The sequence below is a fragment of the Choloepus didactylus genome, chromosome 4 (genome assembly GCF_015220235.1).
Source record: "Choloepus didactylus isolate mChoDid1 chromosome 4, mChoDid1.pri, whole genome shotgun sequence".
NCBI classification, from domain to species: domain Eukaryota; kingdom Metazoa; phylum Chordata; class Mammalia; order Pilosa; family Megalonychidae; genus Choloepus; species Choloepus didactylus.
This window is the reverse complement of record NC_051310.1, coordinates 128,838,717-128,855,751: the sequence shown is the minus strand read 5'-3', so window position 1 is coordinate 128,855,751 and position 17,035 is coordinate 128,838,717. Positions and strand designations below refer to the sequence as shown.

At 38.3% G+C, this 17,035-nt stretch overlaps 1 protein-coding gene across 1 annotated transcript in view; it reads left to right on the top strand.

Annotated features, from left to right (window-relative positions):
• TMOD2 (tropomodulin 2) overlaps positions 1-17,035 on the top strand; it is a 79,179-nt gene extending 62,144 nt beyond the window's left edge. Inside the window, exons 9-10 of the mRNA XM_037833970.1 lie at positions 11,295-11,439; positions 13,848-17,035. Coding sequence (XP_037689898.1) covers positions 11,295-11,439; positions 13,848-13,882 — 180 coding nt within the window. The 3' untranslated portion in view covers positions 13,883-17,035. The remainder of the gene's footprint in view (positions 1-11,294; positions 11,440-13,847) is intronic.

Below are 17,035 nucleotides of genomic sequence, written 5' to 3'. Positions count from 1 at the left end.
AGCAGCAGTCAGCTGCACCAAAATGAAGGCCTGCTGAGAACTCATCACAGGGGGCAGGCCGCTCTGGCCAGGCTCCAGGTAAATAGGTAATGATTTAATCAGGTGCTCCGTGGGAAAAGAACAATCAGTGAAGCATATTAATGAAACAGATGGGTAACTGCTAAGTAAATTTGAGTAGAGAAAAGGTGTCACTTGAAAAAAACAAAAGGTGATTTGAAGAAATTTGTGCTTCAGTTTTTGTTTCCAGGTTTTTTTTTTTTCTTTGTATTTGATAACTTAAAATGAAAAAGAAAGATCTATCCAAATTTTAAGAAATTGTGGTGCCCATTTGTTGTCCTGAGTTTGGACAACACAAAAGACCTCAAATAAAAAAGACCCAGGCTGCAAAAGAAACGTGCCTTATATTATTTTTTTCCACTTCTTTTATATGCCTTCCTCCTAATGTGATTTTCTTCAACTCCTCAATCTTTTATAGAGCATAGGCATGCCTGTTCTCCAAGAATGAGAACAAAAACCATCATTCTATTATTCATACTAACTATTTTTCTATATCCGATTATATGAATGGCTTATTCAGTTAACATTTCAAAGGGGAAGTTGTGTTTCTATTTTACTATTTTGCTAAAATGTCCTCTAAGATTCACGACAAAATCGTAGAAAACTAAGAAATTACAGCTGACATCTGTATAAATAGAACATTTAAATCAAGGAGGAGTAAGTGTGGATTTAACTGCTAAAAAAGCAACTGTCGACTTACTGAATTTTTCTCCTTACCCCAAGTAGAAGTCCCTGTACCCACGCGTGCCCAATACACAGCAGGAAAACCCCAATAAGGGTCAGTGAAGAGGCGGGGCAAGATGGCAGACTGGTGAGCTGTATGTTTTAGTTACTCCTCCAGGAAAGTAGGTAAAAAGCCAGGAACTGCGTGGACTGGACACCACAGAGCAATCTGTCTTTGGGCATACTTCATACAACACTCATGAAAACGTGGAACTGCTGAGATCACCGAAATCTGTAAGTTTTTGCGGCCAGGGGACCCGCGCCCCTCCCTGCCAGGCTCAGTCCCGGGGGAGGAGGGGCTGTCAGCTCCAGGAAGGAGAAGGGAGAATTGCAGTGGCTGCTCTCATCGGAAACTCATTCTACTGATTCAAACTCCAACCATAGATAGACTGAGGCCAGACACCAGAGACTCTGAGAGCAGCCAGCCCAGCAGAGAGGAGACGGGCATAGAAGGAAAACAACACGAGAAGCTCCAAAGTAAAAGCAGAGGAGTTTTGGAGTTCTGGTGAACACAGAAAGGGGAAGGGCGGAGATCAGGCCTTGAGGCGCATATGCAAATCCCGAAGCAAGGCTGATCTCTCTGCCCAGGGCACCTTTCCTTAATGGCCCTGGTTGCTTTGTCTATTAGCATTTCAATAACCCATTAGATCTCTGAGGAGGGCCGTTTTTTTTTTTTTTTTTTTTTTTAAAATCCTTTTTGCTTTTTCTAAAACAATTACTCTAAGAAGCTCAATACAGAAAGCTTCAAAGAATTGAAATTTGGGCACGTCAAGTCAAGAGCAGAACTAAGAGAGCTCGGAGACAAAAGGCAATAATCCAGTGGCTGAGAAAATTCACTAAACAACACAACTTCCCAAGAAAAGGGGGGTGTCCGCTCACAGCCATCATCCTGGTGGACAGGAAACACTCCTGCCCATCGCCAGCCCCATAGCCCAGAGCTGCCCCAGACAACCCAGTGTGACGGAAGTGCTTCAAATAACAGGCACACACCACAAAACTGGGCGTGGACATTAGCCTTCCCTGCAACCTCAGCTGAATGTCCCAGAGCTGGGAAGGGGGAGCAGTGTGAATTAACAGAGCCCCATTCAGCCATCATTTCAGCAGACTGGGAGCCTCCCAACACAGCCCAGCAGCCCAGAACTGCCCTGGGGGGACGGCACTCACCTGTGACATAGCACAGTCATCCCTCAACAGAGGACCCGGGGTGCACAGCCTGGAAGAGGGGCCCACTTGCAAGTCTCAGGAGCCATACGCCAATACCAAAGACTTGTGGGTCAGTGGCAGAGACAAACTGTGGCAGGACTGAACTGAAGGATTAGACTATTGCAGCAGCTTTAAAACTCTAGGATCATCAGGGAGATTTGATTGTTAGGGCCACCCCCCCTCCCCGACTGCCCAGAAACACGCCCCACATACAGGGCAGGCAACACCAACTACACACGCAAGCTTGGGACACCAATTGGGCCCCACAAGACTCACTCCCCCACTCACCAAAAAGGCTAAGCAGGGGAGATCTGGCTTGTGGAGAACAGGTGGCTCGTGGACGCCACCTGCTGGTTAGTTAGAGAAAGTGTACTCCACGAAGCTGTAGATCTGATAAATTAGAGATAAGGACTTCAACTGGTCTACAAACCCTAAAAGAACCCTATCAAGGACAGCAAATGCCACGAGGCCAAAAACAACAGAAAATTATAAAGCATATGAAAAAACCAGATGATATGGATAACCCAAGCCCAAGCACCCAAATCAAAAGACCAGAAGAGACACACCTAGAGCAGCTACTCAAAGAACTAAAGATGAACAATGAGACCCTAGTACGGGATATGAAGGAAATCAAGAAGACCCTAGAAGAGCATAAAGAAGACATTGCAAGACTAAATAAAAAAATGGATGATCTTATGGAAATTAAAGAAACTGTTGACCAAATTAAAAAGATTCTGGACACTCATAGTACAAGACTAGAGGAAGTTGAACAACGAATCAGTGACCTGGAAGATGACAGAATGGAAAATGAAAGCATAAAAGAAAGAATGGGGAAAAAAAATTGAAAAACTCGAAATGGACCTCAGGGATATGATAGATAATATGAAGCGTCCGAATATAAGACTCATTGGTGTCCCAGAAGGGGAAGAAAAGGGTAAAGGTCTAGGAAGAGTATTCAAAGAAATTGTTGGGGAAAACTTCCCAAATCTTCTAAACAACATAAATACACAAATCATAAATGCTCAGCGAACTCCAAATAGAATAAATCCAAAAAAACCCACTCCGAGACATATACTGATCACACTGTCAAACATAGAAGAGAAGGAGCAAGTTCTGAAAGCAGCAAGAGAAAAGCAATTCACCATATACAAAGGAAACAGCATAAGACTAAGTAGTGACTACTCAGCAGCCACCATGGAGGCGAGAAGGCAATGGCACGATATATTTAAAATTCTGAGAGAGAGGAATTTCCAGCCAAGAATACTTTATCCAGCAAAGCTCTCCTTCAAATTTGAGGGAGAGCTTAAATTTTTCACAGACAAAGAAATGCTAAGAGAATTTGCTAACAAGAGACCTGCCCTACTGGAGATACTAAAGGGAGCCCTACAGACAGAGAAACAAAGACAGGACAGAGAGACTTGGAGAAAGGTTCAGTACTAAAGAGATTCGGTATGGGTACAATAAAGGATATTAATAGAGAGAGGGAAAAATATGGCAAACATAATCCAAAGGATAAGATGGCCGATTCAAGAAATGCCTTCACGGTTTTAACGTTGAATGTAAATGGATTAAACTCCCCAATTAAAAGATATAGATTCGCAGAATGGATCAAAAAAAATGAACCATCAATATGTTGCATACAAGAGACTCATCTTAGACACAGGGACACAAAGAAATTGAAAGTGAAAGGATGGAAAAAAATATTTCATGCAAGCTACAGCCAAAAGAAAGCAGGTGTAGCAATATTAATCTCAGATAAAATAGACTTCAAATGCAGGGATGTTTTGAGAGACAAAGAAGGCCACTACATACTAATAAAAGGGGCAATTCAGCAAGAAGAAATAACAATCGTAAATGTCTATGCACCCAATCAAGGTGCCACAAAATACATGAGAGAAACATTGGCAAAACTAAAGGAAGCAATTGATGTTTCCACAATAATTGTGGGAGACTTCAACACATCACTCTCTCCTATAGATAGATCAACCAGACAGAAGACCAATAAGGAAATTGAAAACCTAAACAATCTGATAAATGAATTAGATTTAACAGACATCTACAGGACATTACATCCCAAATCACCAGGATACACATACTTTTCTAGTGCTCACGGAACTTTCTCCAGAATAGATCATATGCTGGGACATAAAACAAGCCTCAATAAATTTAAAAAGATTGAAATCATTCAAAGCACATTCTCTGACCACAATGGAATACAATTAGAAGTCAATAACCATCAGAGACTTAGAAAATTCACAAATACCTGGAGGTTAAACAACACACTCCTAAACAATCAGTGGGTTAAAGAAGAAATAGCAAGAGAAATTGCTAAATATATAGAGACGAATGAAAATGAGAACACAACATACCAAAACCTATGGGATGCAGCAAAAGCAGTGCTAAGGGGGAAATTTATAGCACTAAACGCATATATTAAAAAGGAAGAAAGAGCCAAAATCAAAGAACTAATGGATCAACTGAAGAAGCTAGAAAAAGAACAGCAAACCAATCCTAAACCAAGTAGAAGAAAAGAAATAACAAGGATTAAAGCAGAAATAAATGACATAGAGAACAAAAAAACAATAGAAAGGATAAATATCACCAAAAGTTGGTTCTTTGAGAAGATCAACAAGATTGACAAGCCCCTAGCTAGACTGACAAAATCAAAAAGAGAGAAGACCCATATAAACAAAATAATGAATGAAAAAGGTGACATAACTGCAGATCCTGAAGAAATTAAAAAAATTATAAGAGGATATTATGAACAACTGTATGGCAACAAACTGGATAATGTAGAAGAAATGGACAATTTCCTGGAAACATATGAACAACCTAGACTGACCAGAGAAGAAATAGAAGACCTCAACCAACCCATCACAAGCAAAGAGATCCAATCAGTCATCAAAAATCTTCCCACAAATAAATGCCCAGGGCCAGATGGCTTCACAGGGGAATTCTACCAAACTTTCCAGAAAGAACTGACACCAATCTTACTCAAACTCTTTCAAAACATTGAAAAAAATGGAACACTACCTAACTCATTTTATGAAGCTAACATCAATCTAATACCAAAACCAGGCAAAGATGCTACAAAAAAGGAAAACTACCGGCCAATCTCCCTAATGAATATAGATGCAAAAATCCTCAACAAAATACTTGCAAATCGAATCCAAAGACACATTAAAAAAATCATACACCATGACCAAGTGGGGTTCATTCCAGGCATGCAAGGATGGTTCAACATCAGAAAAACAATCAATGTATTACAACACATTAAAAACTCGAAAGGGAAAAATCAATTGATCATCTCAATAGATGCTGAAAAAGCATTTGACAAAATCCAACATCCCTTTTTGATAAAAACACTTCAAAAGGTAGGAATTGAAGGAAACTTCCTCAACATGATAAAGAGCATATATGAAAAACCCACAGCCAGCATAGTACTCAATGGTGAGAGACTGAAAGCCTTCCCTCTAAGATCAGGAACAAGACAAGGATGCCCGCTGTCACCAGTGTTATTCAACATTGTGCTGGAAGTGCTAGCCAGGGCAATCCGGCAAGACAAAGAAATAAAAGGCATCCAAATTGGAAAAGAAGAAGTAAAACTGTCATTGTTTGCAGATGATATGATCTTATATCTAGAAAACCCTGAGAAATCAACGATACACCTACTAGAGCTAATAAACAAATTTAGCAAAGTAGCGGGATACAAGATTAATGCACATAAGTCAGTAATGTTTCTATATGCTAGAAATGAACAAACTGAAGAGACACTCAAGAAAAAGATACCATTTTCAATAGCAACTAAAAAAATCAAGTACCTAGGAATCAACTTAACCAAAGATGTAAAAGACCTATACAAAGAAAACTACATAACTCTACTAAAAGAAATAGAAGGGGACCTTAAAAGATGGAAAAATATTCCATGTTCATGGATAGGAAGGCTAAATGTCATTAAGATGTCAATTCTACTCAAACTCATCTACAGATTCAATGCAATCCCAATCAAAATTCCAACAACCTACTTTGCAGACTTGGAAAAGCTAGTTATCAAATTTATTTGGAAAGGGAAGATGCCTCGAATTGCTAAAGACACTCTAAAAAAGAAAAACGAAGTGGGAGGACTTACACTCCCTGACTTTGAAGCTTATTATAAAGCCACAGTTGCCAAGACAGCATGGTACTGGCACAAAGATAGACATATAGATCAATGGAATCGAATTGAGAATTCAGAGATAGACCCTCAGATCTATGGCCGACTGATCTTTGATAAGGCCCCCAAAGTCACCGAACTGAGCCATAATGGTCTTTTCAACAAATGGGGCTGGGAGAGTTGGATATCCATATCCAAAAGAATGAAAGAGGACCCCTACCTCACCCCCTACACAAAAATTAACTCAAAATGGACCAAAGATCTCAATATAAAAGAAAGTACCATAAAACTCCTAGAAGATAATGTAGGAAAACATCTTCAAGACCTTGTATTAGGAGGCCACTTCCTAGACTTTACACCCAAAGCACAAGCAACAAAAGACAAAATAGATAAATGGGAACTCCTCAAGCTTAGAAGTTTCTGCACCTCAAAGGAATTTCTCAAAAAGGTAAAGAGGCAGCCAACTCAATGGGAAAAAATTTTTGGAAACCATGTATCTGACAAAAGACTGATATCTTGCATATACAAAGAAATCCTACAACTCAATGACAATAGTACAGCCAGCCCAATTATAAAATGGGCAAAAGATATGAAAAGACAGTTCTCTGAAGAGGAAATACAAATGACCAAGAAACACATGAAAAAATGTTCAGCTTCACTAGCTATTAGAGAGATGCAAATTAAGACCACAATGAGATACCATCTAACACCGGTTAGAATGGCTGCCATTAAACAAACAGGAAACTACAAATGCTGGAGGGGATGTGGAGAAATTGGAACTCTTATTCATTGTTGGTGGGACTGTATAATGGTTCAGCCACTCTGGAAGTGAGTCTGGCAGTTCCTTAGAAAACTAGATATAGAGCTACCATTCGATCCAGCGATTGCACTCCTCGGTATATACCCGGAAGATCGGAAAGCAGTGACACGAACAGATATCTGCACGCCAATGTTCATAGCAGCATTATTCACAATTGCCAAGAGATGGAAACAACCCAAATGTCCTTCAACAGATGAGTGGATAAATAAAATGTGGTATATACACACGATGGAATACTACGCGGCAGTAAGAAGGAACAATCTGGTGAAACATATGACAACATGGATGAACCTTGAAGACATAATGCTGAGCGAAATAAGCCAGGCACAAAAAGAGAAATATTATATGCTACCACTAATGTGAACTTTTAAAAATGTAAAACAAATGGTTTATAATGTAGAATGTAGGGGAACTAGCAGTAGAGAGCAATTAAGGAAGGGGGAACAATAATCCAGGAAGAACAGATAAGCTATTTAACGTTCTGGGGATGCCCAGAAATGACTATGGTCTGTTAATTTCTGATGGTTGTAGTAGGAACAAGTTCACTGAAATGTTGCTATATTATGTAACTTTCTTGGGGTAAAGTAGGAACATGTTGGAAGTTAAGCAGTTATCTTAGGTTAGTTGTCTTTTTCTTACTCCCTTGCTATGGTCTCTTTGAAATGCTCTTTTATTGTATGTTTGTTTTCTTTTTAACTTTTTTTTTCATACAGGTGATTTGAAAAAAGAAGGGAAAGTTAAAAAAAAAAAAAAAAAAAAAAAAAAAGAAAAAAGACAAACAAGGGGAAAAAGAAAAAAAAAAAGATGTAGTGCCCCCTTGAGGAGCCTGTGGAGAATGCAGGGGTATTCGCCTACCCCACCTCCATGGTTGCTAACATGACCACAGACATAGGGGACTGGTGGTTTGATGGGTTGAGCCCTCTACCATAAGTTTTACCCTTGGGAAGACGGTTGCTGCAAAGGAGAGGCTAGGCCTCCCTGTATTTGTGCCTAAGAGTCTCCTCCTGAATGCCTCTTTGTTGCTCAGATGTGGCCCTCTCTCTCTGGCTAAGCCAACTTGAAAGGTGAAATCACTGCCCTCCCCCCTACGTGGGATCAGACACCCAGGGAAGTGAATCTCCCTGGCAACGTGGAATATGACTCCCAGGGAGGAATGTAGACCCGGCATCGTGGGACGGAGAACATCTTCTTGACCAAAAGGGGGATGTGAAAGGAAATGAAATAAGCTTCAGTGGCAGAGAGATTCCAAAAGGAGCCGAGAGGTCACTCTGGTGGGCACTTTTATGTACACTTTAGACAACCCTTTTTAGGTTCTAAAGAATTGGGGTAGCTGGTGGTGGATACCTGAAACTATCAAACTACAACCCAGAACCCATGAATCTCGAAGACAGTTGTATAAAAATGTAGCTTATGAGGGGTGACAATGGGATTGGGAAAGCCATAAGGACCAAACACCACTTTGTCTAGTTTATGGATGGATGTGTAGAAAAGTAGGGGAGGGAAACAGACAGACAAAGGTACCCAGTGTTCTTTTTTACTTCAATTGCTCTTTTTCACTCTAATTATTAGTCTTGTTATTTTTGTGTGTGTGCTAATGAAGGTGTCAGGGATTGATTTAGGTGATGAATGTACAACTATGTAATGGTACTGTAAACAATCGAAAGTACAATTTGTATTGTATGACTGCGTGGTATGTGAATATATCTCAATAAAATGAAGATTTAAAAAAAAAAAAAAAAAAAAAAGCAACTGTCAGGTGCTGACTGAAATTTCAACTGCTGAGAAAACAGCCAGCTGCTTGGAGAGGAGAGACTTAGAAAATTGCAAATCTAGGTCTTGGGGTAACATTTGATCAATACATGAACACTTGAAAATTTAACACTAACTAGCAAGTTACACAAGTCCAGGACTCCAAATCCTTAAGATTTGTGAGGAGAGGTAAAGGGGTTTGTATGTCATCCCTCCAGGCAGCCCATGTCCACACGAGGACCGTCTGCCCTTGGATGGCAGCACCCTGGCCCACTCCAGGACACAGGCCACACCTGTGCAGCCCTGTCCTTAGCTGTGGTCTCAATCCTTAATAAAGTCCCACTGTCCTAATGTTGCTCACGAAGCTCTCAGGGCTTCCTCCTCCCAAATACCCACATTGCTTAGAACACTCATCTCTACACTGTGGATACCCAAAATTGTCATTATCTGACTGGAAGTATCACATTTTGTTAATTTCTTGGGGAGAGATGCAGTCAACAGGTTGTTAGGTAAAAAAACAAAAAGAGGACCAAGAATTAAGCCTTAGAATTTGCGTAGAGCACAGAAGTTCCTCAATAAAGTTTTCTCCTTCATCTACTCCTTACTTAGATTTTCCAAATTTAAAAGGTATATTATCCTTTAAAAATTACAGTCAAGTAATAAAGTTGCATGGTACTGGCACAAAAATAGATTGACAGAGCAATAGATTACAGTCCAAAAAACCAACCCTAGTACACCTGAGAACTTTGCAAATCAGTCATGGAACAATTTTTTGCTAGCGGTTTGACACCAAATTAAGTTGGGTGTCTGTCTTACTTCTTTTACTAAAATAAATGCCAGATGAAACAAAGATTTAAATGCTAAAATATATGAAATCATAAGACAAATGGAAGAAAGGAAGAGCAGTAGAGAGGCTTCCTAAATATATAAAACCCAGATTGATAAATTTGACCATATAAAAATGAAAATATTTCTTTATAATAATGAAACAGAGAATCAAAAGACAAACTGAAATGAAGTATTTTCAGTACATTTGACAACAAATTAGTTTCCATATATAAAAGAAACTTACAAATCAGTAAAATACAGAAGCCACAAGCTGGTAGAAAAATGGGCAAATGGCATGGGTCGGTAGTTTCCACAAGAAGAGATACAGATCGGCCATAAGCATATGAAAATCATTCTTAGTCATAAATTGAGAAATGCAAATTAAAGAAATGAAATAAATATTTGAAATACAATTTTTTGCCTATTGGATTGGCAGAGATTAAAAAGATTAATGATACCCCATGTTGGCAAGGGTGGGAAAACAGTAACTTTCATACACTGTTAGCAGGAGTAAAAATTATTATCACCTTTGAGGGTAATTCAGTGATATATCAAAATTTGACACATGCCTACCCTTAGACCCAGCTACAATTTGCCCTCCAGTCACACTTGCAGAAATGTCCAAGTATATACTGTGTATACAAGGGAAGTTCATTGTTAGGAGTAGTGGAAAATGGAAAGCAATGCAACTATAAATCAGAATGGCCTAGCTAAGTAAATTATATACATCACTACAATGGAATGCTGTGCAGCTGTTCATAAGGATGAGGTGAATGTATACTTACCAATATGAAAAGATGCCCTTAATATAATGTTAAATGAAAAGTAAAAATGTTTCAGATAAAGATTCTAGTACATCCATTTAAGTGGAAAAAACAAAACAAAACATAGAATGTCCACGGGATTGTGTAGATATATGGATGCATAGAAATGTTTAGAAGACTGCATACTACATGCCAAATTGGCATTTTCTATGGGGAGTAGGAATATTTTATATACTTTTTTTGTTTGCTTATTCTAAACAAGTCTTTACATTTTATTTTTAAAATTTAATGAATACATTATGAAAAATATTCTATGTCCCTTAAATTTGCTTTTAAATTCCTATATTTATGGGTCTCCATTAAAAAAACTCTACTTTTAATTTTTTTATTATCCTATGTCCTAGCTTTGAAAAAAAAAAAAACTCTTCCCACCATTTTTAAAAACTCAGGGATTTTCCTGTAGCCCAGTAAGCCTCTTCAATGTTTGATAATTCAGCTGGCAGTGTGCATGGTTCAAACCACAATACAACTTCTTTGGAGTCTCCCAGTGATATTATATTTTGGATCCCAGAATAGAAAATTCGGTAATTGGATTGATTGCTGTAAGACAGTTTCACTATTTAAAAAAAACACCCTTTGTTCAAACCACAGATACTGGAGTGAATTGGAAACAGCAAATATTAGTTTTGCTTTAGTTTCACCTCTGGAATCATCTTTCCCTTCGTAAGTAATTTGCTCAGTTTCTCAGTTTAGAATGCTAGCAGATTCAGCTGTCTACTGGATTTTGCTTCTAGACAAGGAGCAGGCCATTCAAATGTCTGTATGGGAGAAAACATTTTACCCTTTCAATCTGAGGCTTTTCCACCTTTTGCCCTTTTGTCCAAAGAGCAGTCATGTGTCTTCCCTGTGCAAGTAACTCTTTTCTCTTCCTTCTTGGTTGTCCTGTGTGTGTGTGTGTGTGTGTGTGTCTGTCTGTCTGTCTGTCACCCCAAACTAGAGACAACAGTTGGGAACGGCTGTAGAAATGGAAATTGCCCAGATGCTCGAGGAGAATTCAAGGATCCTCAAGTTTGGATACCAGTTTACCAAACAAGGGCCAAGAACAAGAGTGGCGGCTGCCATCACAAAGAATAATGACCTGGGTAAAGCCATCATAATTGTGTGCTTTTAGTGATTAGAAGAGCATGATGACCATTTAGATAGAATATCTAACATTCCATTGACCCTTGGCGTCATTTAGCCTTCATCGAAAGCACGGCATTTAAGTTTCATCATAGTATTCTCTCAGAAATAACTCCTCTTTTTTTCTAGACAGTCTCTGATTTTTTGTTTGATTTGCTTCTCCTTTACTTACATATCATCACCTTCTCTTTTTCTTTAAATCATATTTTTTATTGTAGATTATAACATATATACATGTAAGTGATAACTTTCCAAGTGCAATTTGGCAAGTAGTTAGAAAGCAAATTTCAAAGAATATTCCAGGTTACAGTTCCACAGTTTCAGTTATTTCCTTATTATGAAATATAACATTATACAAAAAGGTAATATCTTTCAAAGTATGATTTAACAGGTAGATACATCGGAAATTTCCAATGTTGTTACGAGTTATAGTACCATAGTTTCAGTTATTTGCTTATTGTGAAATATAACATATATACAAAAAGATATAATTTTCAAATTACAATTTAACAAGTAGATATAGAAAAAAAATTCAAAGGATGCTATGTGTTACCGTTCCACCATTTCAGTTCTTTCCTTCTAGCTATTCTAATACCCTAGCAACTAAGAAAAAGAAAATTGTATAAAGATTCAGTATTTAAAATCCTTTGTTAAATTCCATCTTGTCTGTTGTACCCCTTCCTCTAGTTTATTCACTTTCCGATCTTCAGGGGTCTAGGTGGTGATCAACCTACATCACCTTCTCTTGTTATCTGCACCAGAAGATGGAATTCGTGACATGGAAATTTCAAGTCCACTTTTGTTTGACTTCTGTGTGTACTTGTACTTATGCTTAAATATGGGTATGTCTGATACTTCAGTGATTTGTTTGTGAAATAAACTTATGAAGCCATGCTATGAAGGTTAAACTTAGAAGTAGATGAAAAGCTTTCTTGGTTAGCCCCTATGTAATTTTTTCTGCTGTGACTTTTTGCTGAGATTCCATGACATTTCTTCTGATAGGATAAGGTGGGACATGTCCTGGTCAACCCCAGCACAGCAGAATTGGACTGATGAGGAAGGCTTGGTCTGGGGACATCCCAGTCACCTAGAGCAGCATGGCAAAAGGCCATCCAGAGGCAGACAGTCAGCCAATAGCAGGCTTCAGTCCCCAGTTTGAAGTTCAAGGACAGGATGCTAGGCTTTGGACAGGGGAAACAGCAAGAGCAGAGCAAGGTATTCCACCAGATATAGTGCTGGCCACAAGGGGGATTCAGAGAGTGGATGAGATAAAAGCCGGGGTTAGAACCAGAAGGGAGAGGACAGAGGTTAACACCAATTCCCCTGCCCAGCCAGGGTGTGGTGTATGGTATCTGAGAGGCTGGCCAGACATCTGGCACTGCTTACCTGCAGGATCCAGAGAATGAGGTCAAGGAGCAGCGCAGCAAATATGACTTTGGGGAGGGTTGGAGGCAGCAGTCAGAAGGCACCTCGGAAAAGCAAATTGGGTCCATGGCTAAACAACATGGAAACCAAAGGAAACAAGCAAAACAAGAGGTTTGAAGTACATAGAGAGCCGAAGAGCAGCAGCTACAGGCAACAACAGCTTTGTCTAATTTTTTTTGCAATTTAGGCAGGAGCAGTCCAGGCTATTTAAAGTGGGAAGATAGGGCAGGACTACTGCAAGGGTGCCTTGTTACCAAATCCAAGAAGGTTGTAATGAATGCCTTTTTCTTAGAGACCAGAAGAACTTCCAGATGGGGGTATAGGGGAAAAGAGAGAGGAGAAGGATTGCAGAAACTAGAAAGCAGTGTGGGCAATTTCTTTGATGCTAAGTACCCCACAATAAGGGAATCTTAATCTCTGAGTTTGATCACCATCTAAATCATGCCTTCCTTGGAGAGTTTTTACTTAGAACAGGTTTAGACACTTTGAACTTCTGTTTGCAGCTCCTCCTGGTCTTCAAGCCATGATCAGAATTAAATAGATTGTGATTGTATCAACCAAGGAAGTTAGTTAAAGCCAGTTGGTGACTGAGTTGCATAGAAGCTGAGAGGAAGATCTGCTGTAGATAAATCTCAAAGTTCACTGTTCAACAATTCCATTCTAGACCCTCTACTCCAGAAAAATGGGAAAGCTATAACATTCAAATTCCCAACCATCAGACATGCCTTTATTTAGGTGCAAATTCCAAAAATGACAGTTCCACCAGACACTGGATTATTTAATCATTTCCATTTATCATAGGTAGTTGAGTATTGAAATTTAAGATGACTATATCCTTAAGTGTGCACAGTTGCCGCTTTGTGAAATCAATGTTGTCTGTTGTCTGTTTGGAATTTAAGGAATATTCTTTTAATTTTTTTATCTTAATTTCTTTCTTACTTAGTTCGTAAGAAGCGAGTTGAAGGAGACCGAAGGTAAACTTTCACAAGAGGAGAAGTTTCACCAAGGCAGCTGTTGTATGGCCATTTAAAAACAAACAAAAACTCCTCTTTCCCAGTCAGGACCATTTTATCAAAGGTTGTTCATTTCCGTTAACCATACAACTAATAATTTAATTGTTCTTTTTTTAGCACTACTTATTTATCTTGGATATTTAATATTTACAATTGTTTTATTTGCTTGTGGGCACCTCTGGCAACTTGCACAAGTACACTCATGCAGATCTTAGTGAGTGACAACAAACAAAAATTATTTTAACCACTTTCATATCAGGTTGTCTTGCTTTTATTACATGAACTTTTTTTAAAATCACTGAGTTTAGTATATAAAATGTGTTTTTAACTGTGGTTTTGATAGAGACCTAGCTCTGTTTACATGCATAGCTTTGAGTTAGGCTGAATGCATTAGAATATTCTGCTGACCATATAAGAATTTAGTATTGCCAATCTTTCTCTGTATGAGAAAATATAACCAACTTAGCACAAATTCTCCCTTGGTTACAGACAAATCATTAAGTGCACATACCCCATTGATTGAAGATCAGTGGTGTCATCTCTGTAAAAGCAAGACAGCGTTATAATACTTTTGACACAGCATTAGCAAATAAGTATGTAATATTTATTGACCCATGAATATAACTTCTGCCTAGACTTACAAATAGCACATCCACCTTTACTGACTATTCAACATAAATTGGATCTTTATGTGAGTCTAATGGATAACTATTAACAAAGCAGTTTTAAAATTTTCCAGACATGATAGGAAATTTTTAAATTTTTGCAAGAAGAAGGTTTTGAAACAGTACATTCTTAAATAAAACCATAATAATTGCACCTTAATCAAAGTTGTCTAACATGCATGATTGCATTATTTTGGCAAATTTTATAAGCATTTACTGTGTTATCTGTCAAGAGCACAGAAGGAGATGTGAACATTTGGGTAATTCTATTATGTTTTGTTCACATGGTGTGATCCAGCCAGACATTTGCAAACATCAGGAAAAATGTGAATTATGACTTATCCAGATGTTTGTCTTCTACAACTGAGATGATTGCATTTTAGTGTACATTAATCTTTTAACCTAGCATGCAACACTAAGTGAGAGTAAACTATGACTGTACCCTTTAGCTGATGCTTGATAACTATCAGTACACTCTGTGACACTGCCTTAGGGACTTCTTGCTCTCTGCCTCCCTTCTTACCTTCCTTCTTCCTTCTCATTCTCTTTTTTCTTCTCTTCTGTAATTCTGAGCCTTACAAAATGACATCCCTCATGCCGATGACACCTTGAGCTAGAGACACTGCTGACCCAGGCAGAAGGCAGGCCTAGTCCAGAATTTATTTAGTAACTGAATGTTCCTGAGTTGCTTGGTAGCAGTAAAACTAGTTAATGGAAAAATAATGAGTATATTATTCCATTTAGCTTATAAAGTACATGGATACTGCTTAGGATAGCCTTTTAAAAACTAGACATTTATCTGTATTACAAGTACCCACATCTACGTTTCCAAAATTCTTTGAAACATATCATTGTCTTGAGAATTTTTGCATTTATGGGGAGAATAATGAGCAAAACATGCTAACATTTTTGAAAACCTAAAACTCTTAGTTTACTGCCACATCTCCCTATCTACGTAAAAAAACAAGTAAATACTATTTGATTTAGCCTGATATTCCTTTCCCTCTCACCCTTTAGTTGGAGCCAACTCTTACAGGCTTGCCAATTGTTAAATTTTCAAGAATTTGCAAGCTGGCTGTTTAAATACAGCTGTCAATAAAAAGTGTATTACATAAACTCACAATTATATGATATATAGTAAAACCAAAAGTAATAAATACTCAAAAATACTGCAATTAACTATTTCTTTGCTCTCAAGATGATTTCCATCTGCTGTAGCTGGATGGTGGAAACACTACATAATGGTGTGCTACTGTACATCTATTCCCAGCTCCATGTTCAGGAACTTCTTGTTGGTAGCTTGAAATTGTCCACAGTGGGAATATTTACACCTCAGAGATGGAAATTAATAAATGTTACAAGTTAGGGCTTTTATCCCCCTAGATAGTTGTTAAACATTCATCAGCACACCACTGGGTGAAATGTATAAAACATGTTTTTTGTATACATAGCTTTTGCTTACCATATTGTGAAAGAGAAGAAAACTTCTCTTGGCTCTCTTTTCTCCTATCCTTTTAGGTTTGCTGCAGACGTATTTAAGTATGTAGTCACTGATCTACCCCTCCAAGTAAGCCTTTTTTTCTTTTCTTCTCTTCTCACTCATTCTTTCCTGCCTTTTCCCCTAAAAAATCTGTGCTCTCCAGAGTATTCGCTGGAGCCATGGTGCTGTGGACTGGGGGCTAACACAGTTGCTGACAAGCCTTGACAAAAAACAAACAAATCAGAATTTTGGCCATGACTGTTTCTGTTGGACAAGCAGTCATTGATAATATCCAAGCAAGGTAATGGGATATTATCAAAACGTCAGACTGGTTTTAGCTTGTAAAATCATTTGGTCACATGTAATGGAGGCTAAGAAATCACACATTTTATTACTAAACAGTGTACCTTATCATTACCCATGTTTTTAAAATAGCGTGAAAGGTGACATTTCCATGAGTACTCATATATTAAAAATAACTCTTAGGAGATAAACTTAGATTTTTGGAAACTTGTACATCATTTAATTATTCCGGGACACCATCTCCCCATCTGCCTGAAATACGTTAAGTGGAAGCTTTTTCATGATCATGAACTGATTGGTTCCTTACCATTGTGATTCATTGTGATGGGGCATAATGTATATAAAATATTTTTATACATACATGTTTTGACAAATATTATGTTGAGATATGTCTGGACCACTGAATGATGGGGAACACTGTCTCCCCAGGCCCACTTTCTTCCCCTTTTAGAGTTGTGCAGGCCCAAGGCAAGTGTAAAATCATTCACTGGGTCTTGCGGGCTCATATCACCAACACCTATCACAGCACGTGTGGAAGATGACTTTTAGAAGATAAGTTTTGGGAGTCTAGAAATCATATAATTAGTCCAACATTCCATCTCCCATCTGCATAGAGTGTGTAATGGAAGATGTTTTATCCTCATCAGCATAATAAAGTTCCTTCCTTTTA